Genomic DNA, 25542 nt, shown 5'->3' on the forward strand with positions numbered 1-25542 from the left:
TTTTTTGTATTTTTTAGTAGAGATGGGGTTTCACTGGGTTAGCCAGGATTGTCTCGATCTCCTGACCTCGTGATCCGCCTGTCTCGGCCTCCCAAAGTGCTGGGATTACAGGCTTGAGCCACCGCGCCCGGCCGTTTTGTTAGTTTTTTATATTGATATGCTTTGACTTCTTTCTCTTTTGTGTAGCCTCTATGGGTACTTTCTGGCATATGTGGTTAGTGTGGGGCTTACATAAAATATAGACATAATAGTCTTTTAAAGCTGATAACAAACAACTTCAATCACATACAAAAACTCTGCATTTTAAATTCTTCTGCCCAAATTTTGTTATAATTGTCACAATTCACATCTATTCACAATGTATCTTTTAACGTATTTCATATCTATTTTTAATACTTTCGTCTTTTAACTTCTATAGAATTAAAAGTTATTTACCCACCACAATTATGGTAATGCAGTATTCTGTATTTACATATATTTACCTTTATCAATGAGCTTCAAACTTTTCCATACTGTCTTTTTGCCGTTTGGTGTTTTTTTCATTTCTATTTGAAAACTCCCTTTGGCATTTTTTATAAGGGAGGTCTAGTGGTGATGAATTTCCTCAGCTTTGGTTTGGGAAAGTCTTTCTCTCATCATCATTTTTAAAGGATAGTTTTGCCAAGTATAGTATTCCTGGTTGGCGGGGATTTTTTGCTATTGTTGTTTGTTTTGTTTTGTCTGTTTGATCTTTCACCTCTTTGAATATATCATTCTACTCTGTTCTGGCCTGCAAAGTTTCTGCTGAAAAATATCCCTTAATAGTCCTATGGATGTTCCCTTGTATGTGATAAGCTGCTTTTCTCTTGCTGCTTTCAAAATTCTGTCTTTGACTTTTGACAATTTGCTGTAATGCATCCTGGTATGGGTTTGTTTCATTTTATTTTGTGTCCTTTGTGCTTCCTGAATCTGGATGTTTATTTCCTTTCCCAGCTTTGGGGAGTTTTCAGCCATTATTTTTAAAACAAGCTTTCCAGTCCTTTTTCTCTATTTTCCTCTGAGATTCCCATAATGTATACATTAGTCTGCTTGATGGTATTCTACAACCAACTTAAGCCTTCTTCACTCTTTTTCATTATTTTTTATTATCGCTCCCCTCACTGAATTATTTCTAATGGCTTGTCTTCCAGTTTGCTAATCCTTTCTTCTGCTTTATTTAGTCTGATGTTGAATCCTTCTAGTGAATTTTTCAGCCAATTCGCTGGGGAGCTCACAAAGAAAAGATGGAGTACTGGTTGCACAAACCAACTCCTTCTCTCCCCTGGATGAGTTAGGGCATCTCTTCCTGAATGTATGGTACTGTACCAGGGGCAGTATCTCTAGCAACAGGGTATCCTGAATCTTCGTACTAGCTTCCCTAGTCTTGTTTCATGTTCTTCCAGGATACAGCAGCCTTTACGATTAGTTTCTGATTTTTCACAAACAGAATTTGTCTGTGAATTGTTGCTGAATTAGTATTTGGGAAAGGTGAGAAAGGGTCCAAGTCTTCCTACACCACCATCTTGATGATGTCACCACCACCCCCCTTCATTTTGAAGGGATATTTTTGCTTGGTGTGAAATCCTGATTGACAGCTTTTTTTTCTGTACTTTAAAAATGATTCTCCCTTGTCTTCTTGCTTGCATGGTCTCTGATAATAGATCTGCCATACGTAATTCTTATTCTTGTTCCTCAATAGACAATTTTTTTCTTGTTATCTTCAAGATTTTCCTCTTATTTTTAGTTTCCAGCAGTTTAAATATAATATGTTTAGATGTGTTTTAAATTTTTGTTTTGGTATTTATCTCTGAGCTTCTTGGACATATGGTTTGCTGTCACTAACTCGGAAAATTCTCAGCCATCATTTAAATACTTTTCTTCCATCTCTGCTGCAATTACCCATCAGGTCCATTTCATATTAGTCATAGTTATCTTAAATTCCTATTGGGTTGTTGCAATATCTATGTCATAACTAAGTCAGTTATGAATATTGCTTTGTCTCTTTGAAGTATGTTTTTTCTTTTTCTTCTTGTCTTTCTACATGCCTCACAATCTTCGGTGAAGGCTGTACGTCTTGGGTAGTACAGTAGATACGACGATTAAGAAGTTTTTATGCTTAAACATGAGTATGCCTTCCCTTCTGCTAGGTTTTTAATGTGGGGGGTTATGCTGATCTATTCAATAGCTGGACAGAGTTTGAGGTTTGTCATTGCTATGGTTACACTGAGTGTACCACAGGCTTCAATAATATCCTCTAATAATATCTGTGTTTAAGGTAAGGGTTGATTTCCCATGGTTGTTTTCTCAATGCAATTTTCTCCCTTAGTTTTGGGTGTTCCATTTGTGCTGCTCCTCAGAGAGAATCTCTCTTGCAGGCTTCCTAGCTGTATTCTACTATTGCTTCTATTTGATTCTTGTTATCTTGGTGGGGGTTGAGTAGATGGAGGGAAAGCATTCTCTTATGATCTCACTAAGTCTCAGTCTTAGGCAGACACCATATCCCTAAGTCTTGGGGATGTGGCTTTCACAAGCGCTTTTGCCACTCTGCCAGCTGTAGTGCTAGGCATAGAGCACACTCCTCCCCTACTCTCAGAGATAGCACTTTTTTTCAGGTCCCTTTCCTATACTGCGGTAGCTTTCTACAAGTCTTCTAAGGCAACTGTTTTTGCTGCTTTTCATTATGCAGTGATAGGGAAGATGGGTTTGGGCTGCTGTTGCCCTCCCCCAGCTAGCACCACAAGGAAAGGCTTCTCAGGATTCACCCCCATCTTCCCTATGAGTGCCTGTTGGGATTCCTAGAGGAAAAGCCTACAAGAGATTGCAACCCCCACCTCTCTAATTTTGCAAATCCCCCAGTAGTTTTACACTTTCATTAGCTGACATTCACACTTTAAAAATTTGTTTAAAAACTTGACAGCTGTATTTTCTTACTGGCTTATATGGTGTCTGGCAGAGTCCATCCCAGGTAAGTAAAGCTTGAGTCCTGTTTCTCTCAGCTGGCATCTTTCTTTCCCCAGATTTAAGATTACTTGGTTGCCCTGTGACCTCCGTTCTCTGATGGGTTCTAGAAAAGTTATTTTGTAGTTTGTCCATTTCCTTGTTGTAGGGTAGAAGTTTGTAGTTTCCTTGTAATGATTGAAGCAAAGCTCCTTCCAGCTGTTTACATCCCTAAGGAGAAACCCAAAGTCCCCTCATTACAATAAACTTTTGAGACGTCCTTCAGTTTATTTTGTCATGGGGCTCAAAAATACCTTGCAAATAAAGTTAGGATTAGGATAATAGTTTAAAGTCAAGTAAATTATGGAGTGGGGGTGGGATAGCATTACAAGCAAAGCAGTAGCAATTAGTAAAGACTCAGAAAAGACAGAATTCAGTATACTGGAGGAACTCAACTTTAAGCTAATTGAGGAAATACTTTAGAAACAAATTCTAAATACTTTAGAAACTAAATGTTATATTCATAATAAATGTTATTTTTCTTTCCTCTGCAGAGAACTTACTTCCAGGCATATCAATTTGTTTAGTTTCTGGACTATCATGCATAATTCCCTCCTGAAATGAGCTCTGATGCAGTTAAAATGCTTACAGCAACTTGCATATCTACATAATAATATATATTTTTTAACACGCCGCTTGCTTGAATCCACATTTTGCCAAAAACCTAAAACTCATTGAAAGCTGTACACCTGGCAGCGCTTCTCAAGGCAGAAATTCTCTAGTTAGCATGAACTAACTCACAGACTGGGGATATGGCTCTATGGTGGACAACAACACTATTTTCTCCCCCACCCCCAACTCTTTCCTAGTCTTCTCTCCACTATTTCCATGTGTTCCCAGATTCCAGGTCCTACCACGCCACTTTGCAACACATGTTTAAATCACAAGGGAAAAGGGCCAATGACACATGAAAGAAGGATATAAGGGCTGGACATTAGCACCCACTGATGGCTGGAAGAACAGCATTAAACTCTGTGGGTACTGCTCTGTCTGGGATCTAAGGTTGCCAAAGACAGTTGCAACCTACAGAAATCAAAAATTTAATTTCTCAAAAGCTTCTTTACTTTGTTCTCTCTTTAATTTGGCTGGCATGTTTGAAAACATTTTTATTCTACTCTCATACTCAAATAATAATTTGGCTAACTGTAGGCTTCTCAGAAAAACAATTTTTCCTCAGAATTTTAAAGCAATGTGACTTCACTTTGCGGCTCCAGTGACTTCTAGTGTTGCTGTATATTGACATTCTACTTCTAGATCATTCCAACGTTTTTTTTTCCTCTGTAGAAATTTTTTGGCCTTTCTTCTCTCGTGTTAGTTTCTGATAGTTGGTGTGGGTTTTTCTCATTAATTGCACTGAGCTTTTGGTCAATATATATCATGGACATATGGTCATTGCAATCCATATATTTATTGTTCTCTTCTAGGAAATTTTCTTAAAAAATAAAAAAATAAAAAATAACAAAAAAAAAAAGAAAGGAAATTTTCTTGCACCTTTTTGTTGTCATTTTCACTACTTTCTCTTATGTATAATTCCTAAGAATAGGGTGATCTATCCCTTAAACTGACCATCTAAGTGTCTTATATTTTATCTCTTAAAATTTCTACTTCTCTCTTAGGGCCCATATGTTTGAGAAGGAAGCTCCCATTCATGTTAGTTAAACATTAAGTCACAGAGCTCTCCATTAAGAAAACTTTTTCTTTAGATAGGGAATTGAAGCTTCATGAAACAGTTCAACTGCCTCCTACTTTCCTTTCCTCTAGTTCACTCTAAACATACTTGTATGTATATATTCTAAAAATTTTCCTCCAAAATTTATTGCTTTTAAAAACTCGAGGCCAGGCACAGTGACTCACACCTGTAATCCCAGCACTTTGGGAGGCCGAGGTGGGCGGATCGCAAGGTCAGGAGTTCAAGACCGGCCTGGCCAACACAGTGAAACCCCACCTCTACTAAAAATACAAAAAATTAGTCAGGTGTGGTGGCAGGCGCCTGTAATCCTGTAGTTACTTGGGAGGCTGAGGTAGGAGAATCGCTTGAACCCGGGAGGTGGAGGTTGCAGTGAGCCTAGATCACACCAGTGCACTCCAGCCTGGGCGACACAACGAGACTGTCTCAAACAAAAACAAAAACAACACAAAACTCGAACTACAAAAACGTTGAAAGATCAGTACAAAGAATATTTCTAAAACCCTTAACCTATATTCAGCAATTGCCACATTTTTCTACCTCTCTTTCCTTCTCTAAAAACATGTACACAGACTTCCCACTTAACTCTTTCAGAATGACCTCCAAAAACTAAGAAGTCTCCTACACAGACACAGTGCCATTATCACAGCAAAGATATTAAACATGAGTACAATAAAATATATTATTTCTATTCATACTTCCCTAGTTGTCCCAACAATATCCTTTAAAACCAATTTTAAAATAAATTCAGGATTTAATCGAGAATTCTATCCTTATAAAATGCATCTTAAGTAACACTCCTCTGTTTAAACTTATTTTTTCTCCCCTTGCCCAAAATTTATTGGCTTATAGTAACAGAGAAACTGAGGTATGTGGAAATAGGAAAGGAAATGAGAGTGTGGAATTGGTGTATAATGTTTAAGAATCAACAAAATAAAACTGGAAAAGCTTAGATATTTTTATATTCTTTTTTTTTTTGAAACAGGGTCTCACTCTGTTGCCTAAGCTGGAAAAGCGCATGGCTCGCTGCAGCCTTGATCTACGAGGTTCAAGTGATTCTCCCATCTCAGCCTCCCAAGTAGCTGGGACCACAGGCACACACCACCATGCCTGGCTAATTTATATATTTTTGGTAAAGACGGGGTTTTGCCATGTTGCCCAGGCTGGTCTTGAACACTTGGGCTCAAATGATCTGCCCGCCTCGGCCTCCCAAAGTGCTAGGCTTATAGACATGAGTCACCATGCTCAGGCTGATATTTTTATATTCTTTATGGAGTCCTTTTTTAAAACTGTGTTTTATTTTAGATTCAAGTGCTACCTGTGCTTGTTTGTTACATGGGTATTACCTTAAATTATTTCAATGACAACTTTTATAATTTTGTTTCTGAATACCTCATTAGCTTCATCTTTCACTCCCTGAAAATAAACTCCAGCCATACATAATTACATGCTTTCTTAAAATATACAAAGCTCCTTAAAAGTTACTCTATATTACGTTCCCATGCCTAGAAACTATCTCTTGATTGCTGATCATCAGTTCCTTCTTGCCTTTGACCAATGCCTTCTTGTTCTTAAAGAGATCAGATTAAGAACGACTTTATCATTTGATTGGGATATCCCTCTATGTGGATCTATTTGTACTCCTGTATCTCATGAGCTTAACCATCCTGTGACATTTATTGCTCTGCCAATACACCCACTGATTTATCTGTCTAAGTAGGACTGTGAACCACTTATGGCAGGGACTGGTCATATGGTTTGATGTTTCATTGCCCAGCACAACCTATATAAGAAAAGATATGCAGTAAAGTTTGTGCAATGAATTTAAAATAACTATGATTAATATTTTGAGTACTCTATGACAAAGTTAGAAAAAGAGATGGGTACTATAAGCAGAGAAATGCAAGCTATAAGAAAGAATCAAAAGAAATGCTAGAAATAAAAAACATATTAACAAAAACAAAGAATGCCTTCAATGGACTCCTCATCAACAAACTCAACGCAGTAGAGGAAACAATCAGTGAACCTGAAAATAGAAACTTCAAAAGAAACTCCCCAAATTAAAGTGCACAGAGGAAAAAGAATGAAAAACAAGAGAACATCCAAACTGTGGGACAATATCAAAACATGTATCTATTAAATAGACATCTATTTTCCCAACTAGAAAACCAAAAGGAGAAAAAAGAGAACACAGATGAAATATTGTAAGTAATAATGTCCATGAATGTTTCAAATTAATGACACACATCAAACCACAGATTGAGGAAGCGCAAAGAACACTAAGCAGGATAAATACCAAAACAAAACAAAACAAAAGTGTTTATCATATTGAAACTGAAAAAAAAAAAAAAGAAAAAGAAAAGGTACTCAAGGAACCCAGAGAAAAGTAACACCTTACCTATAAAATGACATTGATAAAAATTACAGCAGACTTCTTGTCAGAAACCATATAAGCAAGAAAAAAGTGGTGTGAAATATCTAAAGCATTAAATGAAAAAGAGTCACCAACCTAGAATTTTCTATCCAGGGAAATTATCCTTCAAAATTGAAGGAGAAATGAAGACTTTCTCAAAACAAAAGCTAAGGGAATTCATCACCAGCAGACCTACCCTGTAAGAAATGTTAAAAAGTTATTTAGTCAGAAGAAAAACAATATAGGTCAGAAACATGGATTTACATAAAGAAAGGAAGTGCATCAGAGACGAAATCATGAAGGGTAAGATAAAATCTTTTGGTTCTTTTATTAGTAATTGATCTAAAAGATAAATGTTTGTCAAAGACTATAATGATAACAATGTTATTAGGTGATTATAGCTCACGGATAAGTGAAATGAATGAAAGAGACATCACAAGTGACATAACAATGGAGAAGAAGGGGGAACTGGGAATGCTGTTGTAAGGTTTCTGCACTACATATGAAGCAGGACAGCATTTTTCAAAAGTGAATATAGATTAGTTAAAAATACATATTGAAAACTTTAGGGTGACACTAACATTTTTTTTTTTTTTTTTTTTTTTTTTTTTTTTTTGAGACGGAGTCTCGCTCTGTCACCCAGGCTGGAGTGCAGTGGCCGGATCTCAGCTCACTGCAAGCTCCACCTCCCGGGTTCACGCCATTCTCCTGCCTCAGCCTCCAGAGTAGCTGGGACTACAGGCACCCGCCACCTCGCCCCGCTAGTTTTTTTGTATTTTTAATAGAGACGGGGTTTCACCGTGTTAGCCAGGATGGTCTCGATCTCCTGACCTCGTGATCCGCCCGTCTCGGCCTCCCAAAGTGCTGGGATTACAGGCTTGAGCCACCGCGCCCGGCCCACTCCTCATTTTACGTGGCCTATCGGTAGCACCCGACACAGTTCTTGTTAAAACACATTCTTCTCTTGGTTTCCAGAATATCACACTCACCTAATGTTCCTTCAACATTTCAAGCTAGTCCCCGTCAGTCTCTTGCTAATTCCTCCTTACTTCCCAGAGTTTGTTATGTTAGAGTGACTCAGAGAGATCAGTTCTTTGTCTCTACCTTTCTCTATCTATCCTAACCTCTAAGTGATCTCATTCAGTCTCGTGTTAAATATCATTTATATCCTGATAATTCCCAAATATGTCTCCATCCTAGACCTTAGATCTCTCTTTTGTCTCTCCTTTTGAACTTCATACTTGTATATCGAGTTGCCACCTTGATATCTCCACTTAAATGTCTAATGGGCATCCTCACATTTCACATACTATATTCCAAACTGAAATCTCACTATTCTCCTACATTCCAAGTCAGTTTTTCCTACACTGTTCCCCTTCGCAGTTAATGACACCTCCATTCAAGTTACTCATAAAAACAATATCGTGTCACCTTGTCTCATTCACACTCTGCCTCAATTTGTTAGCAAATCACAGCAGCTCTACCTTTAAATTATATCTAATACATGACTACTCACCATTTTTACTACTCTGGTCCAGATCACCAATATCTTTTCCCTAAAGTACTACAATACAATCATATGCTACGTAACAACGTTTCACCCAACAACAGATCACATATACAACAGTGGTCCTATAAGATTTTAATGAAGCTAAAAAATTCCTATCACCGGCCGGGCGCGGTGGCTCAAGCCTGTAATCCCAGCACTTTGGGAGGCCGAGACGGGCGGATCACGAGGTCAGGAGATCGAGACCATCCTGGCTAACACGGTGAAACCCCGTCTCTACTAAAAATACAAAAACTAGCCGGGCGAGGTGGCGGGCGCCTGTAGTCCCAGCTACTCCGGAGGCTGAGGCAGGAGAATGGCGTAAACCCGGGAGGCGGAGCTTGCAGTGAGCTGAGATCCGGCCACTGCACTCCAGTCCGGGCGACAGAGCGAGACTCCGCCTCAAAAAAAAAAAAAAAATTCCTATCACCTAGTGATGTCATAGCCATCATAACGTCATAGCACAATGCATTACACATGTAACCTAGGTTTATATAAGTACACTCTATGATGTCTGTTGTGATGCTAATGTAAACAAAACACCCCTACTGCACTGCCAGTGGTATAAAAGTATAGCACATACAGTTGTGTATGGTAATTAGTATTTGATAATATTATTGATTATTGATCATGTGTATAGTACATAAGTTGAAAATAATAATAAATGACCATTACTGCTTTATGTATTTACTACACTATATTTTTATTGTCATTTTAGAGTATACTCCTACTTAAAAAAAAAAAGTGAACTGTAAAATAGCCTCAAGCAGGTCCTTACAGAGGTATTCCAGAAGACACTATTGTCATAGGAGATGATAACAATAACAATGCATGTTTTTTTTTTTTTGAGACGGAGTCTCGCTCTGTCGCCCAGGCTGGAGTGCAGTGGCCAGATCTCAGCTCACTGCAAGCTCCACCTCCCGGGTTCACGCCATTCTCCTGCCTCAGCCTCCAGAGTAGCTGGGACTACAGGCGCCCGCCACCTCGCCCGGCTAGTTTTTTGTTTTTTTAGTAGAGACGGGGTTTCACCGTGTTAGCCAGGATGGTCTCGATCTCCTGACCTCGTGATCCGCCCGTCTCGGCCTCCCAAAGTGCTAGGATTACAGGCTTGAGCCACCGCGCCCGGCCAACAATGCATGTTTTTTGTTTCCTGCATGTTTCATGCATATTTATTGCCCCTGAAGACCTTCCAGCAGAACAAGATGTGAAGGTGGAAGACAGTGATATTGATGATTCTGACCCTGTGTAAGCCTAGGCTAATGTGTTTGTGTCTTAGTTTTCAGCAAAGGAGTTTCAAAAGTTAAAACGTTTTTAATAGAAAAAAGCTTATAAAGATATAAAGAAGGCCGGGCGCAGTGGCTCACGTCTGTAATCCCAGCACTTTGGGAGGCTGAGGCGGGTGGATCACCTGAGGTCAGGAGTTCGAGACCAGCCTGACCAACATGGAGAAACCCCGTCTCTACTAAATACAAAATTAGCCGGGCCTGGTGGCACATGCCTATAATCCCAGCTACTAGGGAGGCTGAGGCAGGAGAATTGCTTGAACCTGGGATGCGGAGGCTGCAGTGAGCCGAGATCGTTCCATTGCACTCCAGCCTGGGCAACAAGAGTGAAACTCTGCCTCAAAAAAAAAAAGATATAAAGAAAATATTTTTGTACAGCTATACAATATGTTTGTGTTTTAAGCTAAGTATTATAAAAGAGTAAAAAAGTTTAAAAAATTTAAAAGTGTATAAAGTAAAAGAGTTACAGTAAGCTAAGGTTAATTTATTACTGAAAAAAGAAAAATGTTTTTATAAATTTAGTGTAGCCTAAGTGTATGGTGTTTATAAAGTCAACAGTAGTGTACACTAATGTCCTCACCCTTCGTATTCACTCACCACCACACACACACAAATATATATATATATAGGTGTACCAATTTTAATCTTATTTATTTATTTATTTTTGAGATGGCGTCTCACTCTGTTGCCCAGGATGGAGTACGGTGGCACAATCTCGGCTCAATGTGAGCTCCGCCTCCCAGGTTCAAGTGATTTTCCTGCCTCAGCCTCCCGAGTAGCTGGGACTACAGGAGTGTTCCACCACACCTGGCTAATTTTTTATATTTTTAGTAGAGATGGGGTTTCACCCTGTTAGGCAGGATGGCCTTGATCTCCTGACCTTGTGATCCTCCCACCTTGACCTCCCAAACTGCTGGGATTACAGGCATAAGCCACTGCGCCCAGCCCATTTTTAATCTTTTATACTGCATTTTCACTGTATCTTTTCTGTGTTTAGATATGTTTAGATACACAATGTCTTACCATTGTGTTACAGTTGCCTATGGTAGTCAGTACAGTAACATGCTGTGCAGGTTTGTGGCCTGATAATAGGCTATGCCATACAGCCTAGGTTTGCAGGAGGCTATACCATCTAGGTTGTGTAAGTACACTCCATGATGTTCGTACAAGGACAAAATTGTCTAACCAAGTATTTTTCAGAATGTATACCCATCATTAAGCAACACAACTGTAGTTTCCTATTGGTCTCTGCTTCTTCCCTTGACCTCCCCGCTTTTTCCTCATTCGTCCTCCCATAGGCCATTCTCATCAGAGCTGCCAAAGCTATCTTCCTAAATTGTAAGCAGATAGTATCATTTCCATGCTCAAAAACCCTCCAGCAGCTTCCCATCTCACTCAGAGGAGAAGCCAAAATTAGTACTACGGGCCATAAAGCCCAATCTGATCTGCCCTCCTCCCCTCCACTTACCTTTCTTCTCTTCTGTCCCACTACTCTCCCCTTCAATTACTCTATTTCAGCCACACCAGCCTCTTCACTAACAGGCATGTTGCCACTTCAGAGCCTTTACAACTGCTGTTCCCTCTGCCTGGAATAACTTTCCTCACTTACACATAAATAGATCCTTTACTTCCTTCATATCTTTATTACTACCTTTTCAGGATGCCTTCCCTGAAGAGCCCATCTAAAACTCAAACTCCCATCTCTAATTCTAAATATCCTCTCACTTCACATTTTTTCTTAGTATTTTTCACCATTTAATATACTCCATATTTAATGTACTTACCTTGTTTATTATCTGGCCCACAAAAATGTAAGTACCATGATAGTAGGGGGGTTGCCTTTTGTTCACTGCTATATCCCAAGCACCTAGGATTGTGCCTGTTACACAGACAGCGTTCAATAAATGATGAGTCTATGAATGAATGAATCCTTAATATATGAAGAACTCTGGAAAAGAAATTTGAAAACAGAACACTACTTTAGAAAACGTATAATTCACAAAAGATTTTTTAAATGCTTGACTTCAATAAGTAATCAAACAATTGTTGTATAGTAAATTAATTAATTTATAGCCATGAGGTTAACAAAGATTACTACTATTTAGAATATCCATTGTTATCAACGGTGTATGAGGATATAGGCAATCTTATGCCAGTAATACTGCAGATCATTGGAACTTTACAGAAGAATAATTGGATAGGCTCAGGGAACCTTTAATAAGAGCATACATTTTTGACCTATCAATTCTACTTTTAGGAGACTGCTCCCCCTCCAAAAAATTTAGAAAAGTACATTAAAACATGTGCCAAATAGTTGCTGATAAACACACAGTTTATAATTTCAATAAGCTAGAGAGAACCAAATCACCCATCAACAGGGGTAAACATATACCATGAAATACTTTAAAATGATGGCATAATTTGTGATTCTTTAAATGGAAAGATACTAATCATATATTGTTAAATAAGAAAGGTTGGTTACAGAGCTGTATGTATAGTGTGACTGCAATTTTGAAGCCATCATGCACATATACAGAAAATATGAACGTATACGTATGTATTCACAAAGGCGGGGGTGAAAAGATGGAAAGTAAATTTTGACAGTAGTTGCATGGCTGGTACAACTATGAATGATTTTTGTTCTTCGAGCTTTTCTGTATTTTTCTCCACCCCACTCTACTCCCCAAATGAGGTGGAGTAGGGGACGAGGAGAATGAGTTTAGTACGTACACAAAACAATGTAGCTAATACACGAAAATAAAATTAAAAATAAAGTGTTGAGGCTATCGATGTTTCATATAAAAACATATTTCCGGTCGGGCGCGGTGGCTCACGTCTGCAATCCCAGCACTTTGGGAGGCTGAGGCGGGTGGAACACCTGAGGTGAGGAGTTCGAGACCAGCCTGACCCACATGGAGAAACCCCTTCTCTACTAAAAATACAAAATTAGCCCGGCGTGGTGGCATGTGCCTGTAATTCCAGCTACTCGGGAGGCTGAGGCAAGAGAATCGCTTGTACCCGGGAGGCAGAGGTTGTGGTGAGCTGAGATCGCGCCATTGCACTCCAGCAGCCTGTGCAACAAGAGCGAAACTGCATCTCAAAAACAAAACAAAACAAAAACAAACAAAAAGAACATATTTCCAATGACCACAGCCAAAGACATGCAGCGCTGGCACAAATGCCAAGTGTCACACATCTACACCCACAAGCACACCCTACCTTGCAAAAACAGTTTTTCATTCATTCAAGATCCTACTGTCACGCATGTTTGCACGCAGGTTCATACTGAAAGATAAAAGGGAAAGCGCCTCCACGAAATCCGCTTACGGACACGCTCCCGGGGCCACACTTAGCCAGACAAACGTCTGGCAAATGACAGTCACTTCACGCCAGACTCTCACAGTCCTTCACACGCCACTCCCACTGCCTCAGCGAACCACAGGCACAGGCATTGCCCCGCCCGGCGTCTTCTTCCAAAGATTGGGGCACCGGGTCCGCGAGCCCTCACTCCCACCCAGCACAAAGAGTCCGGCGCTCAGAGCTGGGGGTTTCCCGAGGACTCACCACCGAGCCCGCGGACACAGGCCTCGATTCCACACCTAAGGCTGCCAAAGCGGCACAGCCGGCGCGGGCTGGGACAGAGGCGCCCCTGAGGCCGGGGCTGTAGGTGGCTGAGGGCGCCACAAGCCTTGGTCCGTTAGACCAGGGGAGACGCTTCCCAGAGGCCCCCGCGGCTCACCCGGGCGGGACTGGCTTCCCCGTTTGCACGTCCTGAGAAGCCGACCACGGCGTTCCAGGGCTCACAGCTCCGCGCAGGGGAGCTCAGCCTAGGGTTTTGCTGGAGCGGCCTCCTGCCAGCCCAGCTCTGAGACTGGGAGCACAACTTGGTACTGAGAAGAATCGAGTCGTTCCGCTGCTTCCTGCGCCGAACTACACTTCCCAGAGGCCTTCGCGGCCCTATTGCCCCCTCGCCCCCAGCAAAAAGGCACTTCCTTCTTATAGTCGGCTGGAGCTGCAGGTTCGCAGGGTCCGTGAAGGAAGCCTGGCTCAGTCTATTTAGTTCCGTCTTTTCGGGTTTCTACCTGAGACTAGAATACAGCATGGTGAAGGTGGTGAAAGCTCAAGGGCCCGTGAAGACCGGGTCAGCTGGAGCCTTAAGGTCCTGGCAGCGGCTAGAACAGGGAGGAGTGACGTTGTGTGACTGTATGTGTGAAACTTCGGCCATGGAATTTGGAGTTTGGGGTTTCCTGGGCGAGAGACCATGTCCAGTGACATCTGAGGTCGTGCGAATATGCGATCTTTTGTGTGACCATGGTCGCGTTTTACATTCTCATGGCTGTTTGATTCTGACCTTGCATGTATTTGTTCTTTCTGGACTTCTCGAAATGACAGGGTTACTGGATTTCATGACCCGGGATCGTGAGGGAAAAGTAGTGTGGCCAATCCCCCTGGATTCTAAACAGACTTGGCCTTACTAGCTGTGTCATCTCAGACTAGGTACTTAACTTCTCCATGCCTTTAGTCTTAATATCTTTTTTGTTTTGTTTTGTTTTGTTCTGAGACAGAGCCTCACTTTGTTACCCATGCTGGAGTGCTGCAGCGCGATGCTGGCTCACTGCTGCCTCGAACTCGCGGGCTCAAGCGATTCTCTGCCTCAGCCTTCCGAGTAACTGGGACTACAATCACGGGATACCCCGCCTGGCTGATTTTTTTTTTTAATTGTTAGTAGAGATGAGGTCTCACTATGTTGCCCAGGCTGGTCTCGAACTTCTGAGCTCAAGAGATCCTCAGCCTGGGCCTCACAAAGTGCTGGGGTTACAGGCATGAGCCGCACGGGGCCGGTCTTCATACCTTTAATAAAGAGATAATAGGCTGGACGCGGTGGCTCACGCCTGTGATCCCAGCACTTTGGGTGGCCAAGGCGGACGGATCATTTGAGCTCTGGCGGTTTTTTCTTTTTTTCTTTCTTTCTTTTCTTTTTTTTAGACGGACTCTTGCTCTGTCGCTCAGGCTGGAGTGCAGTGGCGCGATCTTGGCTCACTGCAACCTCCGCTTCTCCGCCTCCCGGGTTCAGGCAGTTTTCCTGCCTCAGTCTCCTGAGTAAGCTGGGACTACAGGACGGTGCCACCACACCCGGCTAATTCTTTTGTATTTTTAGTAGAGACGGGATTCCACGATGTTGGTCAGGCTGGTCTGGAACTCCTGACCTCGTGATCTGCCCGCCTCGGCCTCCCAAAGTGCTGGGATTACAGGCGTGAGCCACCGCGCCTGGCCGAGGGTAGCGAGCGGGAGGCTGCCAGGAGTGTAGTACGCTTGCGCGGTTTACCTCCTCGCCCCCTCGCCCCCCCCAACTTTTTTCGGGTATCCAGCACAATTCTAGGAATTCGCCTCCCACCCATTTTGAGTAGACGCGCCACTAGCGCGTTCCCACGCACAAACCTTTTCCCTGCGGCCAACCCGCGGTTCTCAACTCCCCGCCCTGGTTGCTAAGTGGGGTGCGCGGAGCGCTTGTGCCTACCATACCAGCCACTATAGTGTAACGCTGGGTCCCGTCCCCGTGACCCAGCCAGGCTCGGAGCTGCAGGGAATCCGGACTTTCGGGCTCTCTGGAAGGCAGGGGAGAGGCTAGCGTCGGAGGACCTGGTGGGGAGGGGGCAGTGTTACAAACCCTGCGCGGAGCTGCCCTGTTGCTGCCAGACCCTGCGGCGCCGCGACCTTTTCTACTCCGGACTACGTTTCCCAGCGGCCCCCGCGGGAGCTGGGCCCGCGGCCCCTTTGTGTCCTCCGGGGGCGGAGGCAGCTGAGGCGCTTGTTTCCGGGCCCGTAGTGGCTGGGTTCCATCCCACTCAGGGTAGGGGTGTGATCCGAGCGCAGATTCCCCGAGCCTTTGGGGCGGGAACGGGATCTTCCCCCAGCTCTGTTCTGCAGGTAGGGAGTGGGCTGAGGAGTGGCGTGTGGTTCTCCGGAAGCTCGTCCCAGGCCCTCTGTGTGACTCCGGTGCAAGGGGAGGTTGGTACTGTAGTGCGAGGCTGTCACCGCGTGTGTCTGTCCACGTCCTGTGTGACTGGGTGCGAGGGAGTCAGTGGCACCGTGGAGTGTGAGGCTGTGAGTTGGGGCGGGAGCGGGCGAGTGTTCGCTGCCCCTTGTTGGGCGGATACCCGCGGCCTCTTTGTGACTGGGTTGTGAGACTGTCGCTTGTGATAGATACCCTGGTGTCTGAGCCTTGCCGGTATGGGAAAGGGTGCCCGTGTGAGACAGTCCATACCCATGGCCTCTGACTGTGGCGTGGGTAAGACGGTGGTTGGCACTATAGTTTTTCAGACCCTATGTGGGGGATTGAATGAGAGACTATGTGACACCGAGAGGCTTTTAAAGCCAGCCCAAGTCATATCAATGTGCCACCAAGTATCAGAATCACTGATTTATTAGAGAGGAGGATTGTGGGGTCAGGTCCTCTTTTATTTGATCTTGGTGCTCTTATTTATTAGTTCTGTGTCTTTATGTGAAAGCTTACATTCCTCTGAGTCTGTATTTGTAAAACCTAGAACATCTGGTGTTAAGTTAAGGAACTGGGAAATGATTTAGGCGTGAGTTAAATTGTATGCAAACAAACTCCTAGGTCTCCGATATGTTCTCTGTATTGGAGGGAAGGTTGCAAGAGGAAGAAAGAGAATCCTAAAAAGTCTAGACTGGTGGTTCTGGATGCTGCAAGAAAAGTCTAGTTTCTCCTGTTCTTTTCTCCATCTCAGTCATCTGAGGCCACTGCCATTTCCCAAGAGAAGAGCAAGGAGGGAGAAAGAATGGCTGTTGGGCTTCTTAAAGCCATGTATCAGGTGCGTTGGTGTTTTCTCTATTTCCTGAATACCTGTCTGCTTTCCAGAACAAGCAGATACTAATTTTCCTTCTGCTGAAATGTTTCTGGGTAACCAGTCATGTCACTTATCAACACTTTCCACTGGATTCCCATCTTATTCAAGATAAATGCTTAAGTCCTTGTCTTGACTTGCAGGGCCCTGCATAATCTGGTCCCTGACTGTCCCTCTGACTTCATCTAATTTTTCTCACCCTGTCTTTAACTCAGTCACTCAGTTCCAGCAACACTAGCTTCCTTGTAATGTGGTGAGCACATTCTTTCTTATTCTTTTTTTTTTTTGAGACGTAGTCTCACTGTGTCACCAGGCTGGAGTGGAGCGGCTGCGATATGGGCTCACTGCAACCTATGCCTCCCGGGTTCAAACAATTCTCCTGCCTCAGCCTCCCGAGTAGCTGGGATTACAGGCACGTGCCACCAGACCCGGCTCATTTTTTGTATTTTTAGTAGAGACAGGGTTTCACCATGTTGGCCAGGATGGTCTCGAACTCCAGACCTCAGGTGATCTGCCCGCCTCAGCCTCCCAAAGTGCTGGGATTCCAGGCATGAGCCAGTGAGTACATTCTTTTTTTTGTTTTGAGACGGAATCTCTCTCTGTCCCCAGGCTGGAGTGCAGTGGCACGATCTCGGCTCACTGCAAGCTCCGCCTCCCGGGTTCACACCATTCTCCTGCCTCAGCCTCCCGAGTAGCTGGGAATACAGGCACTCGCCACCAGGCCTGGTTAATTTTTTGTATTTTTAGTAGAGATGGGGTTTCACCATGTTAGCCAGGATGGTCTTGTTCTCCTGACCTCATGATCCACCCGCCTCAGCCTGTCAAAGTGCTGGGATTACAGGCGTGAGCCACCGCGGCTGGCTGCCAGTAAGTACATTCTTAATGCATGGCCTTGCACTTGCTATTCCCTCTGCCTGGGATACTGTTCTCTCAGATACAGATACAGACCAACTTCCTCACTCTAGTTTCTAACCAAACAACATTCATTCATTCTAATTTTTAGTAAGCACCCATTACCACCGGGTGTCACAGTGCTTAGTCCCTCATCCTGTTCTCTATCTACACTTACTACCTTGGTGATCTCATCCTGTCTCATAGCCTCAAATACCATGTATATGCCAGCAACTACCAAACTGTACACAGCCCAGACCTCTCTCTTGAACTCTAGAGTTGTATACCTGACTGCCTACTTAACATCTTCATTTGTTTGCATAAGAGATATCTCAAATGCAAACATCTTACAAATGGAGTGAAATGAACCACTGGCGGTTTTGGAACATGAGTGACATGAACTGATTTTCATTTGGTAGGATCACTCTGGCTGCTACTGAGAATAAACTGAATGGGACAAGGATAGAATTAGGGAACTCAACTAGGAAACTCTTAGGTACTTTCCTGGCTCCATTGATTAAGCTAAAAATCTTCCATCAGGAAATTAGAGACTTCAAAATACATCCAGAATCAGATTACTTTTTTTTTGAGATGGAGTCTCGCTCTATCAGCCAGGCTGGAGTGCAGTGGCATGATCTTGACTCACTGCAACCCTCACCTCTCCCTGGCTCAAGCGATTCTCTTGCCTCAGTCTCCTAAGTACAGGCATGCGCCACGACGCTCAGCTAATTTTTGTATTTTTAGTAGCAACAGGGTTTCACCACGTTGGCCAGGATGGTCTCTCTCTCTCTCGACCTTGTGATCCGCCTGCCTTGGCCTCCCAAAGACTGGGATTACAGGCGTGAGCCACGGCCTCCAGCCCAGAGTACTTTTTAGTATCACCACCGCTTCCATTATGTTCTGAACCATCATCTCACCTGTGTTACTGTGGTACTCTCCTAACTTCTCTCTCTACCTCCACTGTTGTTCTCTTTTAGTCTGTTCTCAGTGGAGCAGCCAAAGTGATGCTGTTAATACATAAGTTGTATGAGTTCATTATTTATAGGCAGAGGGTGGGTGGAAATGACAGAGAGCACAGACAACTCTTTCAAAAAGTTTAGCTATGGCCGGGCGTGGTGGCTCAAGCCTGTAATCCCAGCACTTTGGGAGGCTGAGACGGGCGGATCACGAGGTCAGGAGATCAAGACCATCCTGGCTAACACAGTGAAACCCCGTCTCTACTAAAAAATACAAAAAACTAGCCAGGTGAGGTGGCGGGTGCCTGTAGTCCCAGCTACTCGGGAGGCTAAGGCAGGAGAATGGTGTAAACCCGGGAGGCAGAGCTTGCAGTGAGCTGAGATCTGGCCACTGCACTCCAGCCTGGGCAACAGAGCGAGACTCCGTCTCAAAAAAAAAAAAAAAAGTTTAGCTATAAGAGGAGAGAGCCGGACGTGGTGGCTCATGCCTGTAATCCCAGCACTTTGGGAGGCCAAGGCGCGGATCACCTGAGGTGAGGGAGTTCGAGACCAGTCAGACCAACATGCAGAAACCCCATTTTTACTAAAAACACAAAAAGCTGGCGTGGTGGCACATGCCTGTAACCCCAGCTACTCGGGAGGCTGAGGCAGGAGAATCACTTGAACCTTGGAGGTGCAGGTTGCAATGAACTAAGATCGTGCTATTGCACTCCAGCCTGGGCAACAAGAGCAAAACTCTGTCTCAAAAAAAAAAAGAAGGAGAGAAATGGGTAGTAACTGAAGGAGAAAGTCATAATTGACAAGGTTTCAGAAAGATGGATATATGTTGCCAGGCTGATGCTAAAGATTCAGTAGAAAGGGACATTTGAAGATGAATAGAGAAAAGGGAATTGCTGGAACCATGTGCTTAAGTAGGTAGGAGGAGCTAAGTGTTTGGCCTTTTCTAGGAATGCGGGTTGTTCAGTTATAGGAATAAGGGCATGTTAGGGTGTAGAAGCACAGATGCAGGTGGATGTGTAGATGTGGTGGGAATTATCTTTCAATGGGTTTTGTTTTCTCAGAGAAAAAGTAAGATTGTCAGCTGAGAGTGAGCATGGGGAAGGAGATCTTGAAGGTGTGAGGAGAGAGGGGACAGTATCAAATGGTCATTTAGCAGAGTGAAGGGATGAATGGGCTAGGGAAATGTATCATGCAGCATTTTGGCCCACTTGAGGTTAAGTGATCATGAATTTTTTAAAGTGAGACTAATTTGTATGGTTGGTATGATTTTCTCCAGCAGAGTTCAGCTATGCAGGGTACAGGCACAGAGTAAGCAGAAAGATGGCTGCAGTTTAACCAAGTGAGTACAGTTAAGTGAGAGAGGGGCAGGGAAGGCAAGGACATATGCAGGGGGTGATTATAACAGATGGTTGTGCTGGGAAGTGAGGGTACTCGGGGATGAGGAACAGTGAAAAAGTGGTAAGAAGTGGTAAGATCAATGAATTGTACTTTCCAGAATTTGACTTCTGGTGGAGTCAAGTAACTATCCAGTTTGGGGTACCACAGGGCAACAGTTGAGATATAGGAGATAGAAGTCAGAGTGGGATAATTGAGGTTATGAAGGGTTTGGTACTGACTGGTACTGACAAGGTCTGGGTTATGACCATGGAAATGAATGACTGTAGAAGCGTAGAGGATAAGACTATTCCAGGAGGGGTCAGAGAACTAAGAGGCCAGGTTGTAGGGAGTATTATTTATGTGGATATCGAAGTGACCAAAGACTGATAGGAATGGCATTGAAGAGAGTGACAGTGAGTCAGGTGCTGAAGAATTTAAGGAATGACAGAGAACTGGTATCTATCAGGAATTAGTAGATAACTATCACAAGGAAGGATTGTGATTGACATATTCTAATTCCATGAGGTTTAAAACTAGATGTCTTTTAGGGAGGAGGAAATATTTTGGAAACAAGAGCAAAGAAGTGACCTGCCTCACCTTGAAGTGCTGTGGTACAAGGAATGTGGGGAATAAAACATTCATCAGTGACAGGGTGTTAGGGGAAGTCGTCCTCTCAGCTGGAAGCCGTGTTTCTTTAAGGGCAAAAAGAAAACAGGAAAAAGTGGGAACTGTAGTTTTGCTTCAGACTGGTTTGATGATAATTGTGAATGGATTTTGAAACCAAGTATTATCATTTGTTAGGGGTCAAATATTTTAAGATCAGAATGTAAACTCCTATATTGACATAGCAATTATTTTGTTGACTATAAAGAATCAGTGGAAAGTATGTATGTCGTATATAAATATTTATACATTTATTATATGTATTTATATAAGCTAAGGAAAACAGGAAGCATTGTTAACAGGAGCAGAGAGGGAGAGATTTGCCTACTTCCTATAATTAAGTAAGAAAAAAGTTTACCGACTGTTGAACTTGAAGAATTTTGCTTCTGTAGAGGTAGTTTGTTTTGTTTTGTTTTGTTTTTGAGACAAAGTCTTGCTGTGTTGCCCAGGCCGGAGTGCAGTGGCACAATCTCAGCTCACCGCAACCTCTACCTCCTGGATTCAAGCGATTCTCCTGCCTCAGCCTCCCGAGTACCGGGGATTATAGGTGCGCACCACCATGCCCAGCTGATTTTTGTATTTTTAATAGAGATAGGGTTTTACCATGTTGGCCAGGCTGTTCTGGAACTCCTGACCTCAAGTGATCCACCCGCCTTGGCCTCCCGAGTGCTGGGATTACAGGTGTGAGCCACCTTACCCAGCCTAGAGACAGTTTCTTTAATTGTAACAAAATTGTGTCAAATGCAAAAAGTTGCATTGCCAGGTTCACATCTTTTAATTTTGTAAAAAATTAATACATACACATATAATGAATGTTTGTTTCATCAGCAAGTGGTCACATTATAGAAACCTGGAATCCAACAGCATTACAGCAGCAAGTTTTGTTTTGTTTTGTTTTTAGATGGAGTCTCGCCCTGTTGCCCAGGTTGGAGTGCAGTGGCACAATCTTGGCTCACTGCAACCTCCGCCTCCTGGGTTCAAGCGATTCTCCTGCCTCAGCCTCCGGAGTAGCTGGGACTACAGGCATGCACCACCACGCCTGGCTAATTTTTGTATTTTTAGTAGAGACAGCATTTCACCATGTTGGCCAGGCTGGTTTCGAACTCCTGACCTCAGGTGATCCACCCACCTCGCCTTCCCAAAGTGCTGGGATTACAGGCATGAGCCCAGCTCAGCATCAAGTTTTTAAGAACTTTCTCTAACCCCTATAGGCGGAAGCAATATTATGAGTGGAACACCCATTTCTTTACACAAAATTTTGAGAACTCTGCATTAAAGTATTTGAATTTTAATGGAATTGATGCTCTGCTCTGCTTGGTTTTGTACAGTTGTCAGAGATATAGTGAATACTTTCTGGGATTATTTTTGATCCCTTTCTAGCTTCTTGAAATTTTCTTCAAGCCACTCATTGATTAATTCAACTTAGTCAATATTTGAATACTTCAGGTGTGCCAGATTCTATTCTGTACCTGGGGATAAAGCAGTGACCAAAGCCAAAACATAATCTGCCCTCATGGAGCTTAAATTTTAGTTGAGGAGGGTGAAGAACGGGCAATGAATAAAATAATTAAGTGCTGTGGAGGGTTAGGGAATTGGGTTTGAAGCATTGCTATTTTATACTGGAATAATCTGAGACATACAAAGGCCCTGAGTACAAATATGGTAACATGGTTACATATTTGAGGATGTAATATCAGAGAGGGCCCAGTGTGCCTAGGGCAGAGGAAATGAAGTGAATATGGTAAGAGATACGGTTCTTTCATTTATTTCATTTCAGGAGTTGGTGACCTTCAGAGATGTGGCTGTAGACTTCTCCCAAGAAGAATGGGATTGTCTGGATTCTTCTCAAAGACACCTGTATAGTAATGTGATGCTGGAGAACTACAGGATCTTAGTATCACTGGGTAAGGATATCTTCTTGCAAAATTGAGCTTCTGCTCAAAAGGGGCTCCTTGCTACCACTATTGTGAATTTTTGGATAACATCTGCAAAGTTTGGCTGAATATCTGCTGCCGATGCCAAACGAATGGGTTAGTGTTTGTGGATTTGGCAGTGAACATATTCTTGGCCTATGCCTGAAGCTTCATCTTCCTTATCCTTCTAATACATGTCCTTTACACATTTCTCTTTTTGCTTACTGTAAACTCCCTTTTCCCCGATGATCTAAGGATTGAATGTGAGTTCTGGAATATCCACAGCATGACCAAAGTCTACTTTTTTTTCATATATTGCAGGACTTTGCTTTTCCAAACCAAGTGTGATATTATTGTTGGAACAAGGAAAAGCACCCTGGATGGTGAAGAGAGAGCTGACAAAAGGCTTGTGCTCAGGTTAGTGAAGAGGAAATTGGCAAAAATCTTTGCACGTGACAGCTCAGCTTGACTCAAAGGTATCACCTCTTCACTCTTCAGGCTTCCAAATTCTTCTCAAATGTTCTAGGTCTTTATAAAAATTTGGGGCCATTTAGGATGTTCTTCCACATTTCTTATTTTTAATTATTTCACTTCTCTCACTTTCCTATCTCCTTTCTAATAAGTCCCATTCCCTCTTAGTTTCATAAGCCTCTCAGTCTTTAAAAAATCTTTTACCAGTCTTATAAATTTTTTTTTTTTTTTTTTTTTTAGATAGAGTCTCGCTCTGTCACCCAAGCTGGAGTGCAGTGGTGCGATCTCAGCTCACCACAACCTCTGCCTCCCAGGTTCAAGTGATTCTCCTGCCTCAGCCTCCCAAGGAGCTGGGATTACAGGCGCACACCACTACGCCCAGCTAATTTTCGTATTTTTAATAGAGACAGGGTTTCTCCATGTTAGGCTGGTCTCAAACTCCTGACCTCATGTGATCTGCCTGCCTCGGCCTTCCAAAGTGCTGGGATTACAGGCATGAGCCACTGCGCCCGGCATCTTACAAATTTTTGAGGTCTACAGAGCATCAGAAGTGTAGGCAGTCTTGGGGACTGAGTCTTCAACCTGAAGCATCTGATGCTATCTCCAGGTAGATGGAGCTGAGATAGAGGACACCCACTGCAGAATTCATTGCTTTCTTGTTGGTGGAGAGAAATCCTCACATTCAGTCACAGAAGCCTTCTGTGTTTATTTTTGTGGTGCGAGAGAAGAGGAAAAACAGTTTGCATGTGTCATTTTTCCTAAGGTGCTCATTTTGGGGGAAGTTGTGTGTGTGTGTGTATTTGTAGCTCTTTTGTAGCTCTTTTTTTTTTTTTTTTTTTTTTTGAGACAGAGTTTCCCTCTCTCGCCCAGGCCGGAGTGCAGTGGCCCAATCTCGGCTCACTGCAACCTCTGTCTCCTGGGTTCAAGTGATTCTCCTGCCTCAGCCTCCCAGTAACTGGAACTACAGGCACCCACCACCACGCCTGGCTAATTTTTTGTATTTTTAGTAGAGATGGATTTTCACCATGTTGGCCAGGCTGGTCTCAAACTCCTGATCTCAGGTGATCCACCTGCCTCAGCCTTCCAGAGTGCTGGGATTACAGACGTGAGCCACCGCACCCAGCCTGTAGCTTATGTTTTTGATACTTTAAGAAACTTTCTATGTTCTGAGTTCGTATAGATATCCGAAAATAGTCTTTTAAAGATTGTCCTTTTATATCTAGGTCCATAATCCAATTGGAACTTATTTTTGAGGATTATTTTAAATAAGAATTTCTGTAGCTTATGGAAAACCAAATGTCCCGGATATTTTTTAAATAAATGCTCCCTCTGCCTGTTTTCCTGAATGTTACCTCTTAATATATCAAGTTTTAGTCTTTTTATGGTTGTGACTTTAAACTTTATTCAATTTCATTGATCTCTTTTTCTTTATACCAGTATCACCCTATCTTAATAAAAATAACTTATTAGAAGGATAATTATCTGCTAGGGAACATCTCTACAGCTTGTTTAAATTCTTTAGAATTTCTTGTTTGCCTTTTGGCCATCAATGTAAAGTTTAGGGTCAACTTGTAAATTTTGATCAGAAGACAACACAATGCTGTTAAGTTTTGATTCCAATTTTAAGTTTTGATTCAAATTTTATTCTGTAATCAATTCTGGAAATTTAAAAAATTCATTAACATGGTATAGCTCTCCATTTATTTAGTTTTTTTTTACTTTTTTCAATGTTTTATAATTTTCTCCAAAAAAGGCTATGCACATCTTCTGTTAGATTAATTGTAAACATTAAACATATTAGTTTCCTTGCTGTGTTAAATGTTATCTATATTTTCTGTTTGTTGCTCATATATAGAAATGAAGTTAACTTTATATACATTGATCTTATATCCAGCAACCTTGCCAATCTCTCCTGTTAATACTAATATTTTTAGATATGTTTGGATTTTATGTATGAGTAGACATGTTTGTGAATAATGGCAATTTCTTCATTTTCAATTCTTACAGCTTAATTTCTTTTTCTGTTGCCTTTGTTGTATCTCCAGTATAATATGAATCGAAGTAGTGATAACAGGCATTCTTGTCCACTTCTGGTCTTAATAAGAATACTTTAATATTTTGTTTTTTGATAATTGTGATGTTTAAAAGTTTTTGGTACATACCATTTCATTCCTGTTTGCTAGAGTTTCATTGTGGAAAGCTTTTGAGTTTTAACAAATGTTTTTCTCCATCTGTAGGTGATTTTACCTCTTACCAGGTTTTAGTTTTTCACCTCTTAATGTGGTAATTTATAGACATTTTCAAATGTTAAACCAACATTGCACTCCCAAGATAAACCCATCTTTATATCTTTTCCATTTTTTGCTAGTTGCTATTTGCCAATGTTTTGTTTGGGTGTTTTGCATCTGTATTTATTAGTGAATTTGGCCTTCAGTTTTCCCTTCTTGTCGGATTTTAGAAT

General features: G+C 42.4%; 2 protein-coding genes across 6 annotated transcripts in view; one reads left to right on the top strand and one right to left on the bottom strand.

Moving 5' to 3' along the window:
- ZNF569 (zinc finger protein 569) overlaps positions 1-15672 on the bottom strand; it is a 66024-nt gene extending 50352 nt beyond the window's left edge. The window contains exons 1-5 of one of the 5 annotated variants that reach the window (XM_011952349.1): positions 15384-15672; positions 13509-13715; positions 13164-13229; positions 11729-11892; positions 2950-3186 (exon numbers count right to left, since the gene is read on the bottom strand). In XM_011952349.1, coding sequence (XP_011807739.1) covers positions 2950-2978 — 29 coding nt within the window. In that variant the 5' untranslated portion in view covers positions 2979-3186; positions 11729-11892; positions 13164-13229; positions 13509-13715; positions 15384-15672. Of the gene's footprint in view, positions 1-2949; positions 3187-11728; positions 11893-13163; positions 13230-13508; positions 14296-15383 lie in introns of those variants that run through there. The other 4 variants (XM_011952353.1, XM_011952351.1, XM_011952350.1 and 1 more) reach the window with 4 other exon arrangements.
- ZNF570 (zinc finger protein 570) lies at positions 14045-23087 on the top strand. Its single transcript, XM_011952512.1, has 5 exons — positions 14045-14374; positions 15480-15953; positions 16694-16777; positions 22475-22601; positions 22932-23087. Exons 1-5 carry the CDS (start codon positions 14045-14047, stop codon positions 23030-23032), a joined length of 1116 nt encoding a protein of 371 aa, XP_011807902.1. The 3' UTR covers positions 23033-23087.
- The last annotated feature ends 2455 nt before the right edge of the window (positions 23088-25542 follow it).

The sequence above is a fragment of the Colobus angolensis genome, unplaced genomic scaffold (assembly GCF_000951035.1).
Source record: "Colobus angolensis palliatus isolate OR3802 unplaced genomic scaffold, Cang.pa_1.0 Scaffold34, whole genome shotgun sequence".
In the NCBI taxonomy this organism is placed as follows: Eukaryota; Metazoa; Chordata; class Mammalia; order Primates; family Cercopithecidae; genus Colobus; species Colobus angolensis.

Bases quoted from the DNA above. Each gene is read 5' to 3' on its own strand.
- ZNF570 (XM_011952512.1), top strand. From the start codon at position 14,045: ATGGTGAAGGTGGTGAAAGCTCAAGGGCCCGTGAAGACCGGGTCAGCT. The intron at 16,778-22,474 runs GTGCGTTGGTGT...ATTTCATTTCAG, and splicing joins TTCTTAAAGCCATGTATCAG to GAGTTGGTGACCTTCAGAGA. The intron at 22,602-22,931 runs GTAAGGATATCT...CATATATTGCAG, and splicing joins CAGGATCTTAGTATCACTGG to GACTTTGCTTTTCCAAACCA.